The sequence below is a fragment of the Panthera tigris genome, chromosome D3 (genome assembly GCF_018350195.1).
Source record: "Panthera tigris isolate Pti1 chromosome D3, P.tigris_Pti1_mat1.1, whole genome shotgun sequence".
In the NCBI taxonomy this organism is placed as follows: Eukaryota; Metazoa; Chordata; class Mammalia; order Carnivora; family Felidae; genus Panthera; species Panthera tigris.
The window spans coordinates 7,574,338-7,591,798 of NC_056671.1; the positions used below are offsets into that span (position 1 = coordinate 7,574,338).

Below are 17,461 nucleotides of genomic sequence, written 5' to 3' on the forward strand. Positions count from 1 at the left end.
GATCTGGGCCAACTGTGTGAAGGCTGTGAATCCTCAGGGTCACGGAGGGTTGGAGATGGCTTCTCTCTTGCCCCCTCCCCTCCCCACCCATAGCATTCAATAGGGCTCTCAGACCACTTAGGGGTTCCGCGGCTTCCCGAGTTCCCTCCCAGTCTCCCAGGCCCCAGTAGCAGGGAGCTCTGAGCACAGGGCCCCATGGTGGGGAATCAAGAGGTAGCTGAGGAAAGAATTCTCTCCAAGCTGGCCCAGCCTTCTGCAGGACACCCTCTGCCACCCGCCAGCGCACACGCACACGCACACACGCGCGCACACACACACACACACACACACACACACCCCATACCTGCCATTCTCTGCATTCCTCGTGGCTGGAGAGCTCAAACAACGTGACGGCATTGTAGAGCTGCCAGAACTGGAGAGAGGGAGGCAGGCGCCGCTTGTCCCAACAGACTCCCCTGGAGTCCCACATGGGGAACCCCAGGGAGTGGGCCAGCCTCCCCCAAGGTTCTGGTATCACCTATCCCAAGACACTGAGAACCCCCCAAAATGAAACTGGGGCCACCCTATGCCAGAACACCCTGAAGATGTGGGAATCAGCATGCTGGTGCTGAGGGCCACTTCTGTCTCTTGCCTTTGGCATCCCAGGACCCTATAGGGCCCAGCCCGGGGATGGCTGGTGAATGTGGGAGAGGCCTGAAGACCTCCCGTTCCCAGGGTCAGCCCAGAGCAGGGGACACCCACAAACTCCAGGGGGACTCACATGGCCACAGAACAGGAAAGGCAGGAGGAAGGTGAGGCCCCGCCACATCCAGGACTGGAACCCTTCTGTGGAGAGGAAGGAGGAAGCCAAGGGCCCATGTGAGGGGGTTCAGTTGCCCCCACAGCCCCACCAGGCGCCTGCGGCCTAGCCACACCAGTCACCCCGAGACTAGCCACACGGGGCAGGGAGGACAACCCTCTCCTCTCGTGGATGGGTGAGCACTCAGCTATGAAAATCACCCAGAGCACATGCAGAACACCTGGCACCAGGCCTGACTGCTCTCAGGCCTCAAGTCACCAAGAACTCCTAGAGCTGGATGACACTTGCAGAAAGCTGACATGACAGGCACTGTGTTTTAATAAGTTCTTTAATTTGCACAGAATTTTGCATTTTATAATGGACTTTTGCATGCATCACTTCAACTGAGTCCTGACAAAGTAGGGCCTACGTTGCAGAGTAATTCAACGAAAATGACCATCTCAAAAGATGGCAGAATTTTATGAGTTTTCTGTGAAAGTCGAAACGAGTTCTTAAGCTCTTCTGACTGGGCAATCGCCCCATGAGTTAAAAAAAAAAAAAGGAGCGCCTGGGTAGTCCAGTCGGTTAAGCGTCCGACTTCGGCTCAGGTCATGATCTCATGGTTCATGAGTTCAAGCCCCGTGTCAGGTTCTGTTGTGACAGCTCAAAGCCTGGAGCCTGCTTCAGATTCTTGTCCCCCCTCTCTCTCTGCCTCTCCCCCACTCTCTCTCTCTCTCAAAAATAAACATTAAAAGAGAATTTAAAAAAAATTTTTAAAAATTAAGCACACCTTCCCAATGTATATACATATGTGTCTATATATATTTATATGTAGGTATATTATACACAAATTATACATGCACAACACTAGGCTAGCATTATAATATAAAACACAGATTAAAAAAAATAGACACTTGGTAAGACAGAAGCATGCATCAAGGCCTGGCACACAGCTGGCCTCAAGCTTGTCAGCTGAAACAGAATCCATGATGAATTATGAAAAGCAACTTAGGCAAGAGGCCAGCAGCCCTGGTTTTGTGTGTGGTAGGTCTTATTATGTTTTTATTGGTCTGTGCTCCCAGTGTAGGAAGTTAGGGGTGAGGTCTGGGGGAGCAAGGAGGGGCCAGTACTCGTCTACCTACCCCCAGGTTGGGCTACTTACCCACCGTGAGGTCCAGATGATTCCTCTCTCCCAGAGCCCGCAGCCTGTAGAGGCAGCCCCTCTGGTAATAATATTGCAGGAACTGGACACAGCCTGCAGGGGGAGCACAGCACCAGGCTCAGAGCCTGCAGGACCCGGCACCAGCTCTGTTCAGACCCAGGGGTCTTCACTGCCCAGAGGGCAGCCCCCTCCCATTCCCAACACACACACACACACACACACACACACACACACACACACACACACACACACACTCAGCCTGAACCCACTTTATGCCTTATCCAGAATACAATAGGAGCAGGTTATCTGAAGACCCAGCTAAGCACCAATTAGGCTAGAAACTTCTAGAGCTTTCCTAAGCATGCAGTGGGCACTCAATAGATACTTGTTGGAATGGTGGCATCATGCTGGGAGCTGTGTGTAATGCTAAGACAGCAAGAGACATTTTCATACAATGAGATACTTAGTAGTTACTAAAAATGAAGAGATAGCCTTCTCTGTATTGACACAGAAAAATACCCATCATGGGGGCACCTGGGTGGCTCAGTCCGTTAAGTATCTGACTCCTGCTTTGGGCTCAGGTCATGATCTCACAGTTCGTGAGTTCGAGCCCCATATCTGAGCCCCGTATCTGTATCTGGCTGTCTGCTGTCAGCACAGAGTCTGCTTCGGATCCTCTGTCCCCCTCTCTGCCTCCCCCCTGCTCACGTGCTTTCTCTCTCTCAAAAATAAACAAACATTAAAAATAAATGTAAAAAGGGGTGCCTGGGTGGCGCAGTCAGTTAAGCGTCCGACTTCAGCCAGGTCACGATCTCGCGGTCCGTGAGTTCGAGCCCCGCGTCGGGCTCTGGGCTGATGGCTCAGAACCTGGAGCCTGTTTCCGATTCTGTGTCTCCCTCTCTCTCTGACCCTCCCCCGTTCATGCTCTGTCTCTCTCTGTCCCAAAAATAAATAAAAAATTTTAAAAAAATGTAAAAAAAAAAAACTGTATTGTTTTAATTGGCAATACACACACACTATAAAATTCAAAGGGAACAAACAGGTACTGGATGAAAAATAGAACTCTCTGTTGCTATTCCCAACTATCCAAGCTTCCAATTCCCAGAGGTGACCTCTGGGACCAGTTCACTGTACATAAATCCAGAATTATTCTTAAATGAGAAAAAGAACATATACTCTATTTCCATTTTGAGTTGTGCCTTCAACACCACTCAGTTCACAAAAGTCACAACTAGTCCAGTTGTGACATGTGGAAGAAAAGGCAGTGGTGGGGGATTCTAGGGGTGAGGGTGGTCAGGCTGCCCCTACCCCAGGATGGGGCAGTGATCTGGGGGGAGATGCCTCTTTCCTGGATTCCTGGGATCCTCCCCTGCCTGGAGCTCCCTTCCACACCAGACATACCCCTCACAAGGGAGGAGGGATGACAGGGGCCTCCATCAGTGAAAGCCACAGGAAACCATGCCCCCTCCCCCCAATCTAGGCAAGAGACACTCACTCTGAAAAATGGAAAACGCTAAAAACTGATTACGAAACTTCTGATAAATTAATCCGTTAGGCCTGCAGAGAAGTGGGGGAAAAGCAAAGGTGAGGCATGCTGTGAAATCAGACATTCATCCTTGTCCCTCTCTATTCCAACTAAGAGAGAAAAGCTTTTAAAATTAAACGGAGGTCCCTGATTTCTGCCCTTCTTCAGCACCAGTGTCTCTCAGGCTGGACCAGATTACTTCCGTCATTGCTTTAAGCCCGTTCTACAACCTGGGGACACATATCATCATTCTGAAGCCTAAGTTCTTATTGATTCCCACTCCCTCCATCTGTCTCCTTTGGAGCCTCATCCGTGTGCTCTATCTGTCGCTCCCTGTTACCTCTGCCTCAGCCAGCAGGCCATTGGGACCTCCCCAGAAACCTCCCAGCGGGCCTGGGGGATCCCTGCAGCCTGGCTATAAGCTCACGCTTTCCTTCTTGGCCCAAAAGTCAGCCCAGGCCAGGAGCCCCGAAGGTGCCCCCTTGCCTACCGCCAGCTTCCCCCATTCATGGACCCCCATGAGACTCACCAGGTCAGCATCACTCCAGAGAGGAACGTGGACACGTAGTGGTGAGACACCCACCAGCCTTTAATTCTTAGAGAGAGGACAAGGAAAAGGAGCTCAGGTGGGGAAGGAAACACAGGTGGCTCTTGTTCTCAGACTTGGGGGGGGGGGGTGGTTCCTGCTCTGCGGCCCAGAAACAGCCATGAAATAGACCTAAGCCATGACTCTGCGCTTTTCTCTGTCCTACAGAAATGCACAATCACACATAAACCACTCACAGATTGGCCATGAGACCCACAGAAGGACTCGGGCCCCCAGGGGCTTCCCACTACCCTAAGAACACATCCCTAATCACACCCCAGCTTCAAGCCCTGTCTCCCTGTCCTCTCCTTGAACCTGACAAGCCCATTGGTACCTCAGGTCCTGTTATAGGTTGAATTGTGTCTCTCAAATTCCTATGTCGCAGCCCTAACCCCCAGTACCTTAGAATGTGACTGGTTTTGGAGATAGGAACTTTATTTATTTTAAGTAATCTCCATACCCAACATGGGGCTCAAATTCACGACCCAGGTATCAAGAGTCACACGCTCCACTGACTGAGCCAGCCAAGGACCCCTGGAAGTAGGAACTTTAAAGAGTTAATTAAGGTTTAAAAAAAGGTGATAGGGGAGTGCCTGGGTGGCACAGTCGGTTAAACACCCGATTCTTGGGGCATCTGGGTGGCTCAGTCGGTTAAGCGTCCAACTTCAGCTCGGGTCATGATCTCACAGTCTGTGAGTTCGAGCCTCGCGTCGGGCTCTGTGCTGACAGCTCGGAGCCTGGAGCCTACTTCAGATTCTGTGTTTCCCTCTCTCTCTGCCCCTCCTCTGCTCATGCTCTGTCTCTCTGTCTCAAAAATAAAAATATTTTTAAAAATTAAAAATCAAACAACACCCGATTCTTGATCTCAGGTCAGGTCGTGATCTCAGTTTGTGGGTTTGAGCCCCACATCAGGTTCTGTGCTGATGACACAAAGCCTGCTTGGGATTCTGTCCCTCCTTTTCTCTGCCCCTCTCCCACTTGTGCATTCGGTCTTTCTCTCAAAATAAATAAACTTAAAATAAAATTTTAAAAAAGGGCACCTGGGTGGCTCAGGTGGTTAAGTGTCAGACTCTTGACCTCAGAGCTCAGAGTTCAAGCCCCCAAAGGCCACATGAAGCCATGGTGACCATCTGTAAGCCAGGGACAGGCCTTAGGGGAAACCAATCCTGCTGGCACCTCACCTTGTTTTGGACTTCGAGCCTCCAGAACTACAAGAAAATAGATTTCTGTTGTTTAAATCACCCAGCCTGTGGTATTTTGTCTAACAGGGACTTTGTACTTGCTGTTCTCTCTGCTTCAAGAACTTGGCCTGCCTGGCTCCTGATCCAAATTCAAGTTTTGGACCAACTGTCACCTCCCCCAAAAGGCCTCCGGCTACCTTATCTAAAACAGACAGGCAGCCCCACTTTACACGACACCACCCTGTTTCATTTTCTTCACGGTGCTTACCACTATCTGAAATTACTCATTTTTTTCCCCTTGTTTGTTCTCTGAACCCTCTTCCCCAAATGTAAACATCAGAAAAGCAGCAATTTTGTCTGTCTTCTTCATGGATGTATCTGTGACACCTGGCTCAGAGCAGGTGCTCAGTGTGTTGAATAAACACAGCGCACACGCGCGCACACACACACACACACACACACACACACACACACACACTTACAGAGAGCTGGAGCTACCTACGTTATCCCACGCAGACACAGAGAAATGACAGACTGTCCACACAGCATCTCACATCGTCCCAGACAGTTTCTCCCTGGGAGCCCATGCCCTGGGCTCATCTGCTCCTCCATATACAGCAGGGCCCTGACCAGCCCTGGACTTCCTGTGTCCAGTCCAGAAGCTGTGGGAACCCTGTTTTCAGAACCCAGTGCTCCCCCAACTGAGGGCTCTCACTCCACAGGACGGGAGGGAGCCTCACTGTCAATCCCTCCTCAGTGTCAATGTTCCAGCCTAGGATGAAAGCTGGACCCGCAAACCTTTTAACCTTCGAAGTCCTTGAGTCTTGTCTCTGGCCTCTGATCTCCAGCCTTTAAGAGCTCAGTTACCTGAACACAATGTGGCAATGATTTGCTTTGCCAAATGCAGCCTGGGAGTAGCTGGGCTCCTTCCTCCCAAGGACTGGCCAGTAGAAATTTGGTTCCCCAAACCCTCACCAATGCTGGATTCCAAGTTTTAAAATTTCTTATTAGGTGAAAATTACTGTGTCATTGAGGTTTTAACTTGCATTGTCTTAGTAAGTGGGTTTGAGTTGTCTTAAAACCTTCTAATCAGATGCAGACATCCTACAAGCAGGGACTGGATCTTACTCATCTCTCCTCTTTGCAATCCCACAATAGACCTGGACATAAATTAGGGGCTCAGGCATGGCCTGTGGATGCCTCAAGGGTTATGGTTAGGAACAAGGTCTTAGGTGACTCTTTATGCCTAGCACTAACAGCACCTGGTAAACATTAGGCACTCAATAGATGCTGAAACGAATGAAGTGATGTCCAGGAGGTATGGCCGATGAAGCAGCAGCTGGTCTAGACGCCACCAGCATGCAGGTGCAGGACGAGACATCCACCCACTTCTTTGTGCCCAGACTCCCCCTCCCAATGTCCCTGTATTGCCTGTCAGAGTCTACAAGGACCCCTGGCTCTAATTTTCTGATAGAAAAGGCAGTTAGCCCCATCTGCAGACTTTCAGCTTGCAGAGCACCCAAGAAGCCTCTCCGGAACCACTTCTCCCCAAGTTCTCTGCAGAGCCACACACACAAGCCCTTGAGGCTTGGCAAACCCAGTGCCCCTTTGTCTTCTTCCCCAACCCCCCCCCCCCGAGAATGCCCCCTCCCGGTGTGGGAGCAGCCAGAGACGCAGCATGTATGCAGCAAGCCTGGCTGGGCAGCAGCTCTCAGTCCACAGCTCACAGTGCCCAAAGCCCAGCTCTGACAGGTGCCCCCAATAAGTAAGCACTGCTCAGATGCACTAGGAAAGGCTAGAAACTGCTTCTTCCCTGGCATGGCGTTCACGAGCCCCCTCATCTATCTGCACTCTCCAGGGTGCTGGGCTGGTTTTGTGCCCTGTGTGTGTGTGTGTGTGTGTGTGTGTGTGCGTGCAACTGCTTTATTGTGATTCAATTCAGATTATCATACATGTCATCCACTTAGTGGATCCACAAGTCAGTGGTTTTCAGGACATTCACACAGCTGCACAACCGTGACTACAATCATTTTTAGGACATTTTTATCACCCCAAAAGAAACCTGCACCCATTACTCACTCTTTGGGCCTGTTTTGCCACAGAAATAAAGTTTGTAGGGGTTAATGGGCTTTTTAATGTACAGACAGTAGATACCCAATGAAGAGTGGTATACACATAGCCACAATGTAGGAGGCGTGGCCCAGTGTCTGGGGATGGTGCCCGAGGAGACCACAGTCCTCTCTTTAGGACCACCTCAGCCACATTTACACGTGTGCACAATCTACAGGCACCAGCAATTATTCAATCACAGGCTGTTTCTGGCTTTGAGCTTGGGTCATGTGGGCAGTCAGGGGAAAGAGCTAGCTTCCACTTTGAGGATCCCTCCCTCCTGGCCACCCCTAGTCTTTATCCTAGGAAAGGCCCCTACAACAGCCAGTTGGAACCAAGCACCCATGGGCCGGCTGGCCAAGAAAGCTAACACGATCCCTGATTCATTACTTATTCTGGCCCAGAACTAACTATAAAGGACATCTGCTGTTTTGCCTCTCTGTCAATCACCACCCCCAACCCCCTGCACACCCCCATCCTCCCTGCATGCTGGCTTCACGCCAGGCCCTTCCTTTGGTGAACCACCTCATCCCCACACTCCATCTGGGTGGTTGAAAGGGAGCTGAGGGATATAACTGGGCACATGACTCACAGCCAGGCAATCGGGGCTCTACATCCCTTCAGCCACAGTGATTGGCTCAGGGATGAGCATATGACCTCAGCCCAGACAATCAGAAATCAGTCTCAAAATTACAACTGGATCTTCCGAGGAAAGGATCTTCCGAGGAAAGAGCTCTTTCCTGTGAGATTGTTGATTTGTTGTGATGCTGGCCAGTGCAGCAGCAGAACAGAATGGGGAGAAGGACTGTTAACACTGAGCCAGTTTTAACGCCTTGAACTATTAATACACAGGCATACTTCAGAGAGATTGTGGGTACACTTTCAGGCCACTGCAACAAAGCAAATGTCACAATAAAGCAAGTCAAGTGAAGTTTTTGGTTTCCCAGTACCTATAGAAGTTATGTTTACACTGTACTGTAGTCTAGTTAAGTGTGCAAAAGCAGGTCTAAAAAAACAATGCACAGGGGCTCCCGGGTGGCTCAGACAGTTGGTCAAGCACCCAACTCTTGATTTCGCTCAGGTCACAATCTCAGGGTTGTTGAGATCGAGCCCTGTGTCAGGCTCTGTGCTGACCGTGAAGCTGCTTAAGATTCTCTGTCTCCCTCTGCCCCTCTCCCCTGCTCATACTCTAAAATTAAAAAAAAATTTAAATAAAAACAAAACAAAACAAAACAAAACAATGTATATACCCTCATTTAAAAATATATTGTGGGGCTCCTGGGTGGCTTAGTCGGTTAAACGTCCGGCTTCAGCTCAGGTCATGATCTCACAGCTTGAGTTTGAGCCCCACATTGGGCTCTGTGCTCACAGCTTGGAGCCTGGAGCTTGCTTCAGATTCTGTGTCTCCCTCTCTCTCTGCCCCTACCCTGCTTGTGCTCTCTCTCTCATAAATGAATAAATGTTTAAAAAAAAAAATTAGGGGGGCCTGGGTGGCTCAGTCAGTTAAGCATCTGGCTTCGGCTCAGGTCATGATCTCACAGTTCGTGGGTTCAAGCCCCATGTTGGGCTCTGTGCTGATAGCCCAGAGCCTGGAGCCTGCTTTGGATTCTGTGTCTCCCTCTCTCTCTGCCCCTCCCCTGCTCTCACTCTGTCCCTGTGTCTCTCAAAAATAAATAAACATTAAAAAAAATTTTTTTAATAAAAAATTAATTTAAAAAATATATATTGCTAAAAAAATACTAACCATCATCTGAGCTTTCAGCAAATTTTAATTACTGATCACAGATCACTATAACAAATATAATAATAATGAAAAAAGTTTTAAATACTGAAAGAATTAGCAAAATGTGACAGAGACACCAAATGAGCGAATGCTGTTGGAAAAATGATGCCGATAGACCTGCTCGGCACAAGGCTGTCACAAATCTTCAATTTATAAAAAACACTATGTTTGCGAAGTGCAATTAGACAAGGTATGCTTATATATGTTTCCCCCTCAGGTTTACTCCTATCTGGTGGTTTTCCCTCATTTGCAGGATTTGCAAAGGAACTTGATTTGCTTATTGCACTAACTGAGCTAATGAACCACAGCTCCAAAGTCATTCCAGAAGATAAAGCACCAAACCCACCCCACCCATTCCAGATCCCAGCCCTCACCACATCCAAACCCCTGCCCCAGGTCACAGCAGAAGACAGGCCCAGAAGAACAGTCCCATTACAACTTGAGATACCCGCTGAAGTGTTAGGCGAATGAGACTTGGCTTTGGAACCCCACTTCTACCCCCCTGTGTCCCCCTCCCCACTTTCCTGGTGTGACCCACACTTGCAGGGACCTCCACTCAGTCCTGTTCCTTTCTCTCTGGTAACGCCTCTCCCCCCGCCCCATCCACAGCTTGTCACACTAGATAAAGAGGTGACCAGAGTAACTCTTACTAAAGTGTTAGTGACTGTTAGAGATGTAGCATGCCTCTGAAGACTCTTAGAGTCCATCAGAAGGATAAAACTGTAAGACTGACAGCAAGCCCATGACAACAGAAAGAGAACTCATGACCAAGAAGACTTTGCCACTTGCCCCGGCCCCCTTTCCCCACTATCTACCACCCTGGCTCCCCTCCAATGACACCCAAAAGCAGAAAGATACTATTCACTACAATTAAGGAAGACTATGAGTGTTATTTATTTGATGAGATTTTTCACTTCAGTGTTTCCCAAAGCTTGGGGTGTGTATATCAAGTTTTAGATGACACCTGGGGGTCGCACTAGATGCTACTGAACTGTGTGGGGAAAGGGCATCTCTTTAGTTCTCTTTATTCTCCTGAGTAAGTCCGGGAGAGTCTCTTTAATGCCTCTCAGGTCCAAAAATCTCCCTTTTCACACTCATGTACACACACGAAGAGAGAGATGGCAGGCCTCAGGCTCAGAGCCTTCCGGAAGCAAAAATAATTGACTTCAATAACTTATACAAGGAAAACAAAAGGATATTTTTACACTACTTCCTCCTTCCTGCGACTGATGCTGGTTTTCCATGTATGGTGATGAAATAAAATTTCCTTCTAAAATAAACTAATATTTATTGAAGTTTAAAAAAAAAGGAGAGGTTGATTTAAAATGTGAACATTATCAACCAGATGATACATGGAAAAGGCAAAAATGGAGAGGGTGGGTAAAAAACAAGTGTAGTTTGAGAAACACTGATCTTTTTTTCTAAAGGGCTACATGCTGCAGGGCTGTATACCTAAAATTCGCTGTTCCCCTGCTCCTTACCTCTGGGCTCTACATGCAGGCTAAGGCCCGGCAGGGCAGGGATCTGCCATAAGAGACCACTGGGCAGAAAGTGAAAAGGTGGCAAATTATTTAGGAGTTTGCAGACACCCCCCCAATCTGACACACACAGTTCATGACAGTTCCTTAGTGGTGTCCAGAGGGGAAGAAGCAGGGAGGGGTTGGGCGGTTGTTACTTCCTGTTTCAGGGGAAAATAGGGGCAAGCATGGCACACAGAGATGAAAACGGCCATCCCAAAAAGGAATCAGACCTGTGGAAAATGGGTCCTGCAGGTGGCAAGTCGTGGTCTCAGCTCAGAGACAGGTGGGGGTAGGAAGGAGAATGAGAAAATAGCAGGGCTCCTGGCATAGGAGGCCCTCAGTGATGGGGAGCCCCAAGTGTCTTGATTCACTCAGCAACCCTGAGACACACTCCCCCAGGGGGCTGTGAAATAGCCCAGAGAGTGGACATCAGTTGCCCAGGGTCACAGAGCTGCTCAGGAATAGCACTGGGACTAGAACTCTGGAACCCTCACTCCCAGCCTGGCTGTCTTCCTCCTCAGCACCAGCTGGGTAACAAAGCAGGTTTGAACCAAGGCCGTTACCACATGTTCTCCATCCTCCCTATCTCCCGGGGCGGGGGGGTGGGGGGGTGGGGTGGGGACCAGTCACTCCTGTCACCAGAATCCATTCATCCTCATGGTGACAGTATCCCAATTTTCCTCTGGGGAACCACTCCCCTCCTGACACTCAGCTCCTAAGCTGTAGGGGCAGGCATGAGGCTCAAGCCTGGCCAATCACAGCCATGCATTCTCTGGCCACAGTGATTGGTGCACAGACAGGCACATGATTCAGCAAGTGCCAATGGGACCCAGTGAGGCTCTTGGAAGAAAGTGATGTGCCCTATTTTGCTGAGAATGCTAGAAACAAAGACTTGAGCCTGGAGCTCCCAGGTGCTTCTACATGGAGCCTGAGAATGAAGACATCATACTAGAAGGCAGAGGTGAAGGGTGGAGAGAAAGCGGGTCCTGATAACATTGTCTAAGTACCTGGATTAAGCTTGGCCTGAAGTCAGTCCCAACAGACCTGTTCCTTGATACGAGAAAATAAACTTCTTGTTGTGTTAAACCCATTTGAGTTAGTTTTTTGTAAGCAAGAGACTGACCATGGCGAGTGACACTGCACCAGCAGACATGTTTTCCCTCCTCCCTGGATCTGAACAGTCACGGACAACCCCCCGCCCCCTCTGAGGAGGAAGGGAATACAGGCTGGGGGTGACAGCCCTCCCCTGCATCCATTCCAGATCTCCCTTTGGTTCCCCCTATCCCCCCCCACAAAGCCAGGTCCCCCGTTACCTCGAGCCATTGCTGATGAGAATGCTCTCCCGGATTGTCAGGGTGCAGTAATACCACACCAGCAGGAAGTTAAAAACTTCGTCAGTCACCCTGGTGGAAAGAAACAACCCCGGGGAGGAGAGCAGGCATGAGAACCGGGCACAGATCTCCCACCCGCGCTGCAACAGAACAAGCACACCAGGATGAGTGCTGCCTACCAGGCGTGCCTCTGGAAACTCGTGCTGATCCTGGGCAAGGCAGAGGAAGCCTGGCCTCCACCTGGAGGGCCTGTCTCCCTCACCTTTCTACCGAAATCCAACCCACCTTTAGGGCTCTAGCTGGTTTCCTCTCCCTCCCTGAGCACTCAGCCTAGGGCACCCTCTCTCCCTTCTAAATTCTCACTGTCTGATGTGAAATTTTTGGTGGAATGGCAACAGGACTCTAAGTAGAAAACCTAATAGTTTATTAAAAAATTTTTTTTTACATTTATTTATTTATTTTTAAGAGACAGAGCACAAGCGGGGGATGGGCAGAGAGAGGAGGAGACACAGAATCCGAAGCAGGCTCCAGGCTCTGAGCTGTCAGCACAGAGCCTGACGCGGGGCTCGAACTCACAAACCGTGAGATCATAACCTGAGTCGAAGTCGGACGCTCAACCAACTGAGCCACCCAGGCGCCCCTCTAATACTTTATTTTTAGACTGTCTACAGCCTCAAAATGTAAATTCCCTCTGTCCCCTTAAACCATCTTTAAACTTCGTTGCACTTACAAAACAGTTCTTACGGCCTAAATCTCGTCTGTAAGATGAACTTAAGAACTCCCGGCCTCCTCTGTGGTACCAGAGCTGGGCGGAGCAAGTCTTCAAGGTGGACAGAACAGAGCTGTGGCCTGGTCAGGGTGGAGAGCTTGCAGACATGCTGTGTGTGACCCTGTCAGAGACCTGTCCGGCCTCAGCTCTGCTGTCTGTAAAATGCAAAGGCCGACCCCCTACCTGAACATTCCTGGGTGAAGGGTCCTGGGACAGAGCCGGCAACAGACAGCCCCTTGGAGGGCTCCCCTGCCCCTGATGCTAATGAAGGCTTTATCTTCCACCCCAAAGGGAAGCGCCTCGGTAGCTGCCAGTGCCCTCCACATCCACTCAGCGTGGGAACAGAAGTGACTGTACGGGGCGCCATCCATCTGCACATGGGAGGGAGAACACTTCCAATCTCCTCCATTCCTGTCTCTGACAACTATGGGGACAACTATGATAACCCCAGGAGGGAAATGAAAGAGTGTGACTCCAACAATAAGTAGAAGTTGGAAGGTGTCTTTCAAGCTATGTGACCCTGTTTTGTGGTCACAGATGACAGACTTTCCACCCCAAGCCCTCCTGAACCATCGTCTGCAGAGGCGGTCTCAGGAGGGCCAGGAGCACACTCTGGAAACTCGGGGCCTGAGTTCAAATCCCAGCTCTGCCTCTTTCCCGCTGTGGGACCGGGGGCACATTGGTAATCCCCCCCACCGTGCCATCACTGCCCCCCCTGGAGCAGAGAGAGTACCAGCAGCTCCCGTGTAGGCCGCTATGAGCATCGGCTGAGTTTCACACATGCAGGGTGTAGAACAGTGCCTGAGGCATAGGAAGGGCTACATACGTTCCCGGTTATAATTTTGGAAGTATCACAGAGTACCCAAAGGCTGATAAATGAGTCTCAGATGCTTAACTCCGAGGAAATCAAAGGCTTACTTGAACAGGGTGTTGGGGTGGGGTCGGCCTCCCCAGTGCAGAGTCACTTAGATACTGACTTCTGAGCTCGCCTCCAAACAAGAGGCAGGCCCAGGAGTGAGTCCGGGTTACCAGGATATTTTTCATTGGTCCTTTCCTATATCTTGTCAGTAAAGAGAAGAATGGAGTAAAGTTTTATGGCCCCAGCGCGTTAGGGACATGCTTGAGGTGCTGGCCTCGGCCTGCTCTGACAAAATGTATGAGCTTCCTGTTGCTGCTGTAACAAATGACCACAAACCTAGTGGCTTAAAGCAACATACATTTATTTCCTTATAGTTCTGGAGGTCAGAAGTCTGCAATGGGTCAGCAGGGCTGGGCTCCTTCTGGAGGCCGTAGGGGAGGATCCATTTCCTTACCTTTTCCAGCTTCTTGAGGCGCCTGCATTCCTTGTTTTGTGGCACTGCATCACTGACCTCCGCTTCTGACTCGGACCCTCCTATCTCCCTCTTCTAAGGACTCTTGTACTTACACTGGGGCCACTGAATAATCCAGGATAATCTCTTCTCAAGATCCTTAGCTTAACCTATCTGCAAAGATGTTTTGCCATGTAAGGTAGTATATTTGCAGATTCTGAGGATTAGAACGTGCACGCCTTCAGGCTGCCACACCAGGCCAGTGCTAATTACTGGGAACTTGCAATGGGGCAGGCACTTGACATGGATGACCTGTCTGTGTCTTCGAACAGCCCTACAGGACTGCTTCTTGTGCAGGTGCATTTACTGCGTCTGTGCCCGTCTATAGAACTCCCAACAGCCAGAACCTGCAACTCCTGGCATGCCTGGGCTCAGAGCTCACTCTGCTGATGCGAGAGGCAGATCAGGAGGGAAGGGGAATTATCACCCTCTGGAAGCAGTCCTCAACTCCCCTGACCAACAGCAGCAGGAAGAAAAATACCCTTGCCCCTTCGCCCCTCAAGTGGGATAACTGAGGCATGTTCCATGCTGTCCCCAGTTCTCCAGCAGCACTGGAGTCCAGATGCCCACACGTAGCCCCTCCTGTCTCACTTCCCATTCCCCTACCAATGTTTCCTGGGATCACCTCCCAAATAAACTGCTGGCACTCAAATGCTCGAGTGCTTGGGTTACTTCTGGGGGAACACAAACTAAGATGGTACAACTTCCCATTTTATAGATGAGGAAACTGAGATTGAGAGAGAGGAAATGAACTGCCCAGGAGTGAAATCCAAACCCAAGCCCAACCAACCCAAGCTTAATCCCAACCACCTCTTTCCTACCAGCTTCAAAACCCAATCCTGATAGAGGACAATTCTAACTAGACACAGCCTCTTGGCCTGAAGGCGGAAGAAGGAGACATCACACTCTCCAGCAGCCTCAGCAAAGCCTCCCAAGGGCCCGGCAACATGGGCAGATGTCCTCTGGTCATGGGGAAGACGAGGAACCACACACAGAGAGATCAAGGGCTCTACTCAAGGTCACACGATCTGTGAGTGGCAGAGCTGGACCTACAACCCATGGTTCTGAAGGACGTTAGCCATGCCCAGCTCCAGACTTAGAGGCACCACGGAAGGGCCTTTGGGTGGGGCACCCAGCAAGGAAACCACCTCAAGGGGGCAAGAGTAAGGAAAGAAAATCCTGCTCTTTGGGCACTGGATATTAAGCTGTGATCTCCTCCAGCACAAAAGATGGCAGCAATCACAACTGCTCACACTTAGGCAGCACTTATGTGCCAGGCACTAAACACTGCAGATATAACCTATCCAGTCCTCTCAACCATTCTACCGTGTAGCTCTCACTATCTTCATTTTCTGTGTGAAGAAACTGAGGTGGCGAGAGGTTAGGTCGTTTGCCCAAGGTTAAACAGCAGGGCAAGCTTCCCTGAGGGCAAAAGAAGAGAGATAAGCTGCCTGCCTAGCCCCCCTCCCTGGTCCTATTTGTAACCCAAAGAAGGTATACTAGGTTGAATAGAGTTCCCTCAAAGTTCACATCCACCCAGGACCTCAGAATATGACCTTATTTGGAAGGTCATATTATTTGGAAATAGGGGTCTTTGCAAATGTAATTAATTAAGATAAGGTCGGTCATACTGGGTTAGGGTGGACCCTGACTCCAGAGACGGGCGTCCTCACAAGAAGGCCATAAGAGAAACGCAGGGACATACAGGGAAGGAGGACAGGACAAGGTTGAGGCACATGAAGCTGAGAATGGAAGGGAACAGCTTTCTTTAAGTCAGGAACGCCAAGGAAGCTGGAAGAGTCAAGGCAGGATTCTCCCCTAGACCCTTCAGAGTGAGCACGGTTCTGCCCACACCTTGATTTCAGACTTCTGGCCTCTAGAACTGTGAGAAAATAGATTTCTGTTGTTCCAAGCTATCCTGTTCGAGGCACTGTTACTACAGCCCCAGGAAATGCACACAGAAAGGGATGGGGAGAAGACTGAATTTTAGAACTTGACAACATACGACTGGTGTGCCCTTTTGAGGGACCTAGATGTCCCAGTGCAAGGGAATCTGGTTGCACATCAAGTACTTGTATCCTTTCCAGAATGGCATGTGAGCAGGCAGTACTGATGTGTGCAGCCTCTACCCTCCGGGGAACCTGGCCAGCCCCAAGGCGGCAGGCAGGCACGGGCCCAGGACCTCAAAGGGCCTTTGTTTGGACATTCAAGTGGCCAGACCAGCAACCGGACTCCCAGCCAAGCGCTTGCCAGGAAATAAACCCCTGACACGGGGCCAAATGCCCAAGTTGTGCTTGGCTACCTCCCCTCGGGGCAGAAAAGCCAGGGCAGGGGAGGGGGGAATGAAACCCCATGAGGCAGTGCAGCCTGAGCCGCCAGGCCGCAGCCTCTCAGAGCAGCATGGCTTCCACCTGCTCCAAAAGCAGCGGCTGACACTCTCACCGGCATCGCTGGTGCCAGGCACTGGGCAGAGCCCTCCACACGCAGCTCGCACAGCCTGGTGTCCCCCCCCCCCCATTTTACAGATGGGGAGACTGAGGCTCCCAGAGGGAACGTGCTCACGGTAACGGCCAGTTAGTCCCAAAGCCAAGATTCAAACCCAGGCAGTCTGTGATATTTTCCTTTTTCTTTCCTTTCTTCCCTTCTTTCCTGTTTTCTCTTTCTGTTCATAATTGATATATAATTCACATACCATAAAATTCACCCTTCCGAAGTATACAGTTCATTAGGTTTTAGTATAGTCAGAGGGTTGCACATGACTTCCATCTAATTCTGGAACCTTCTCATCACTCCAAAAGAAACCCTATACCCATCAACAGTACCCTCCCCCATTTCCCCTCCGCCCTGCTCCTGACCACTGATCTGCTTTCTGCCTCTCTAGATGTGCCTGTTCTAGACATTTCATATAAATGGAATCATACAATATGTGGCCTTTTCTAACTTCACTGAGCATAACGTTTTCAAGGGTCATCCATGTCGAAGCACGTGTCAGTACTTCATTCCTATTTATGGCCAAATAACATTCCACAATGTCAGCGTGCCACTGGGCTCTTTCCTATCTACTAGTTATAAGGCCTCTTCCAATAGCTGTTCAGTAGATATTTGTTGAATGGATGTAGGGTGGACATGGCTGCCATTTCCCATGAGAAACAGCTCTTCTCTACCTACAATCTACCAAACGTTGCAGATGCAGGAGAGACGCCCCACCAACTCCATGCCTACACACACCACCACCTTCCCGTTACCTGTAGTGAAGGACAAATCGACACGCCACAGCACCTAGGAGCAGGATGATGGTCAGGTAGAGCTTGAACTTCTCGTACTCATCCTTGTAAGCAAATCTGCAT

At 50.0% G+C, this 17,461-nt stretch overlaps 1 protein-coding gene across 6 annotated transcripts in view; it reads right to left on the bottom strand.

The window, feature by feature from the left end:
* The window catches only part of TMEM120B (transmembrane protein 120B), a 52,240-nt gene that overhangs the window by 11,095 nt on the left and 23,684 nt on the right, over positions 1-17,461 (bottom strand). For all 6 annotated transcript variants that reach the window (XR_006209857.1, XR_006209859.1, XR_006209856.1 and 3 more), the window contains exons 5-11: positions 17,360-17,455; positions 11,958-12,047; positions 3,995-4,060; positions 3,436-3,497; positions 1,941-2,033; positions 761-825; positions 344-412 (exon numbers count right to left, since the gene is read on the bottom strand). Coding sequence is in view for 1 of the 6 variants with exons in the window: in XM_042962019.1 (XP_042817953.1) it covers positions 344-412; positions 761-825; positions 1,941-2,033; positions 3,436-3,497; positions 3,995-4,060; positions 11,958-12,047; positions 17,360-17,455 (541 nt within the window). In the remaining 5 variants the exon portion in view is untranslated. The remainder of the gene's footprint in view (positions 1-343; positions 413-760; positions 826-1,940; positions 2,034-3,435; positions 3,498-3,994; positions 4,061-11,957; positions 12,048-17,359; positions 17,456-17,461) is intronic.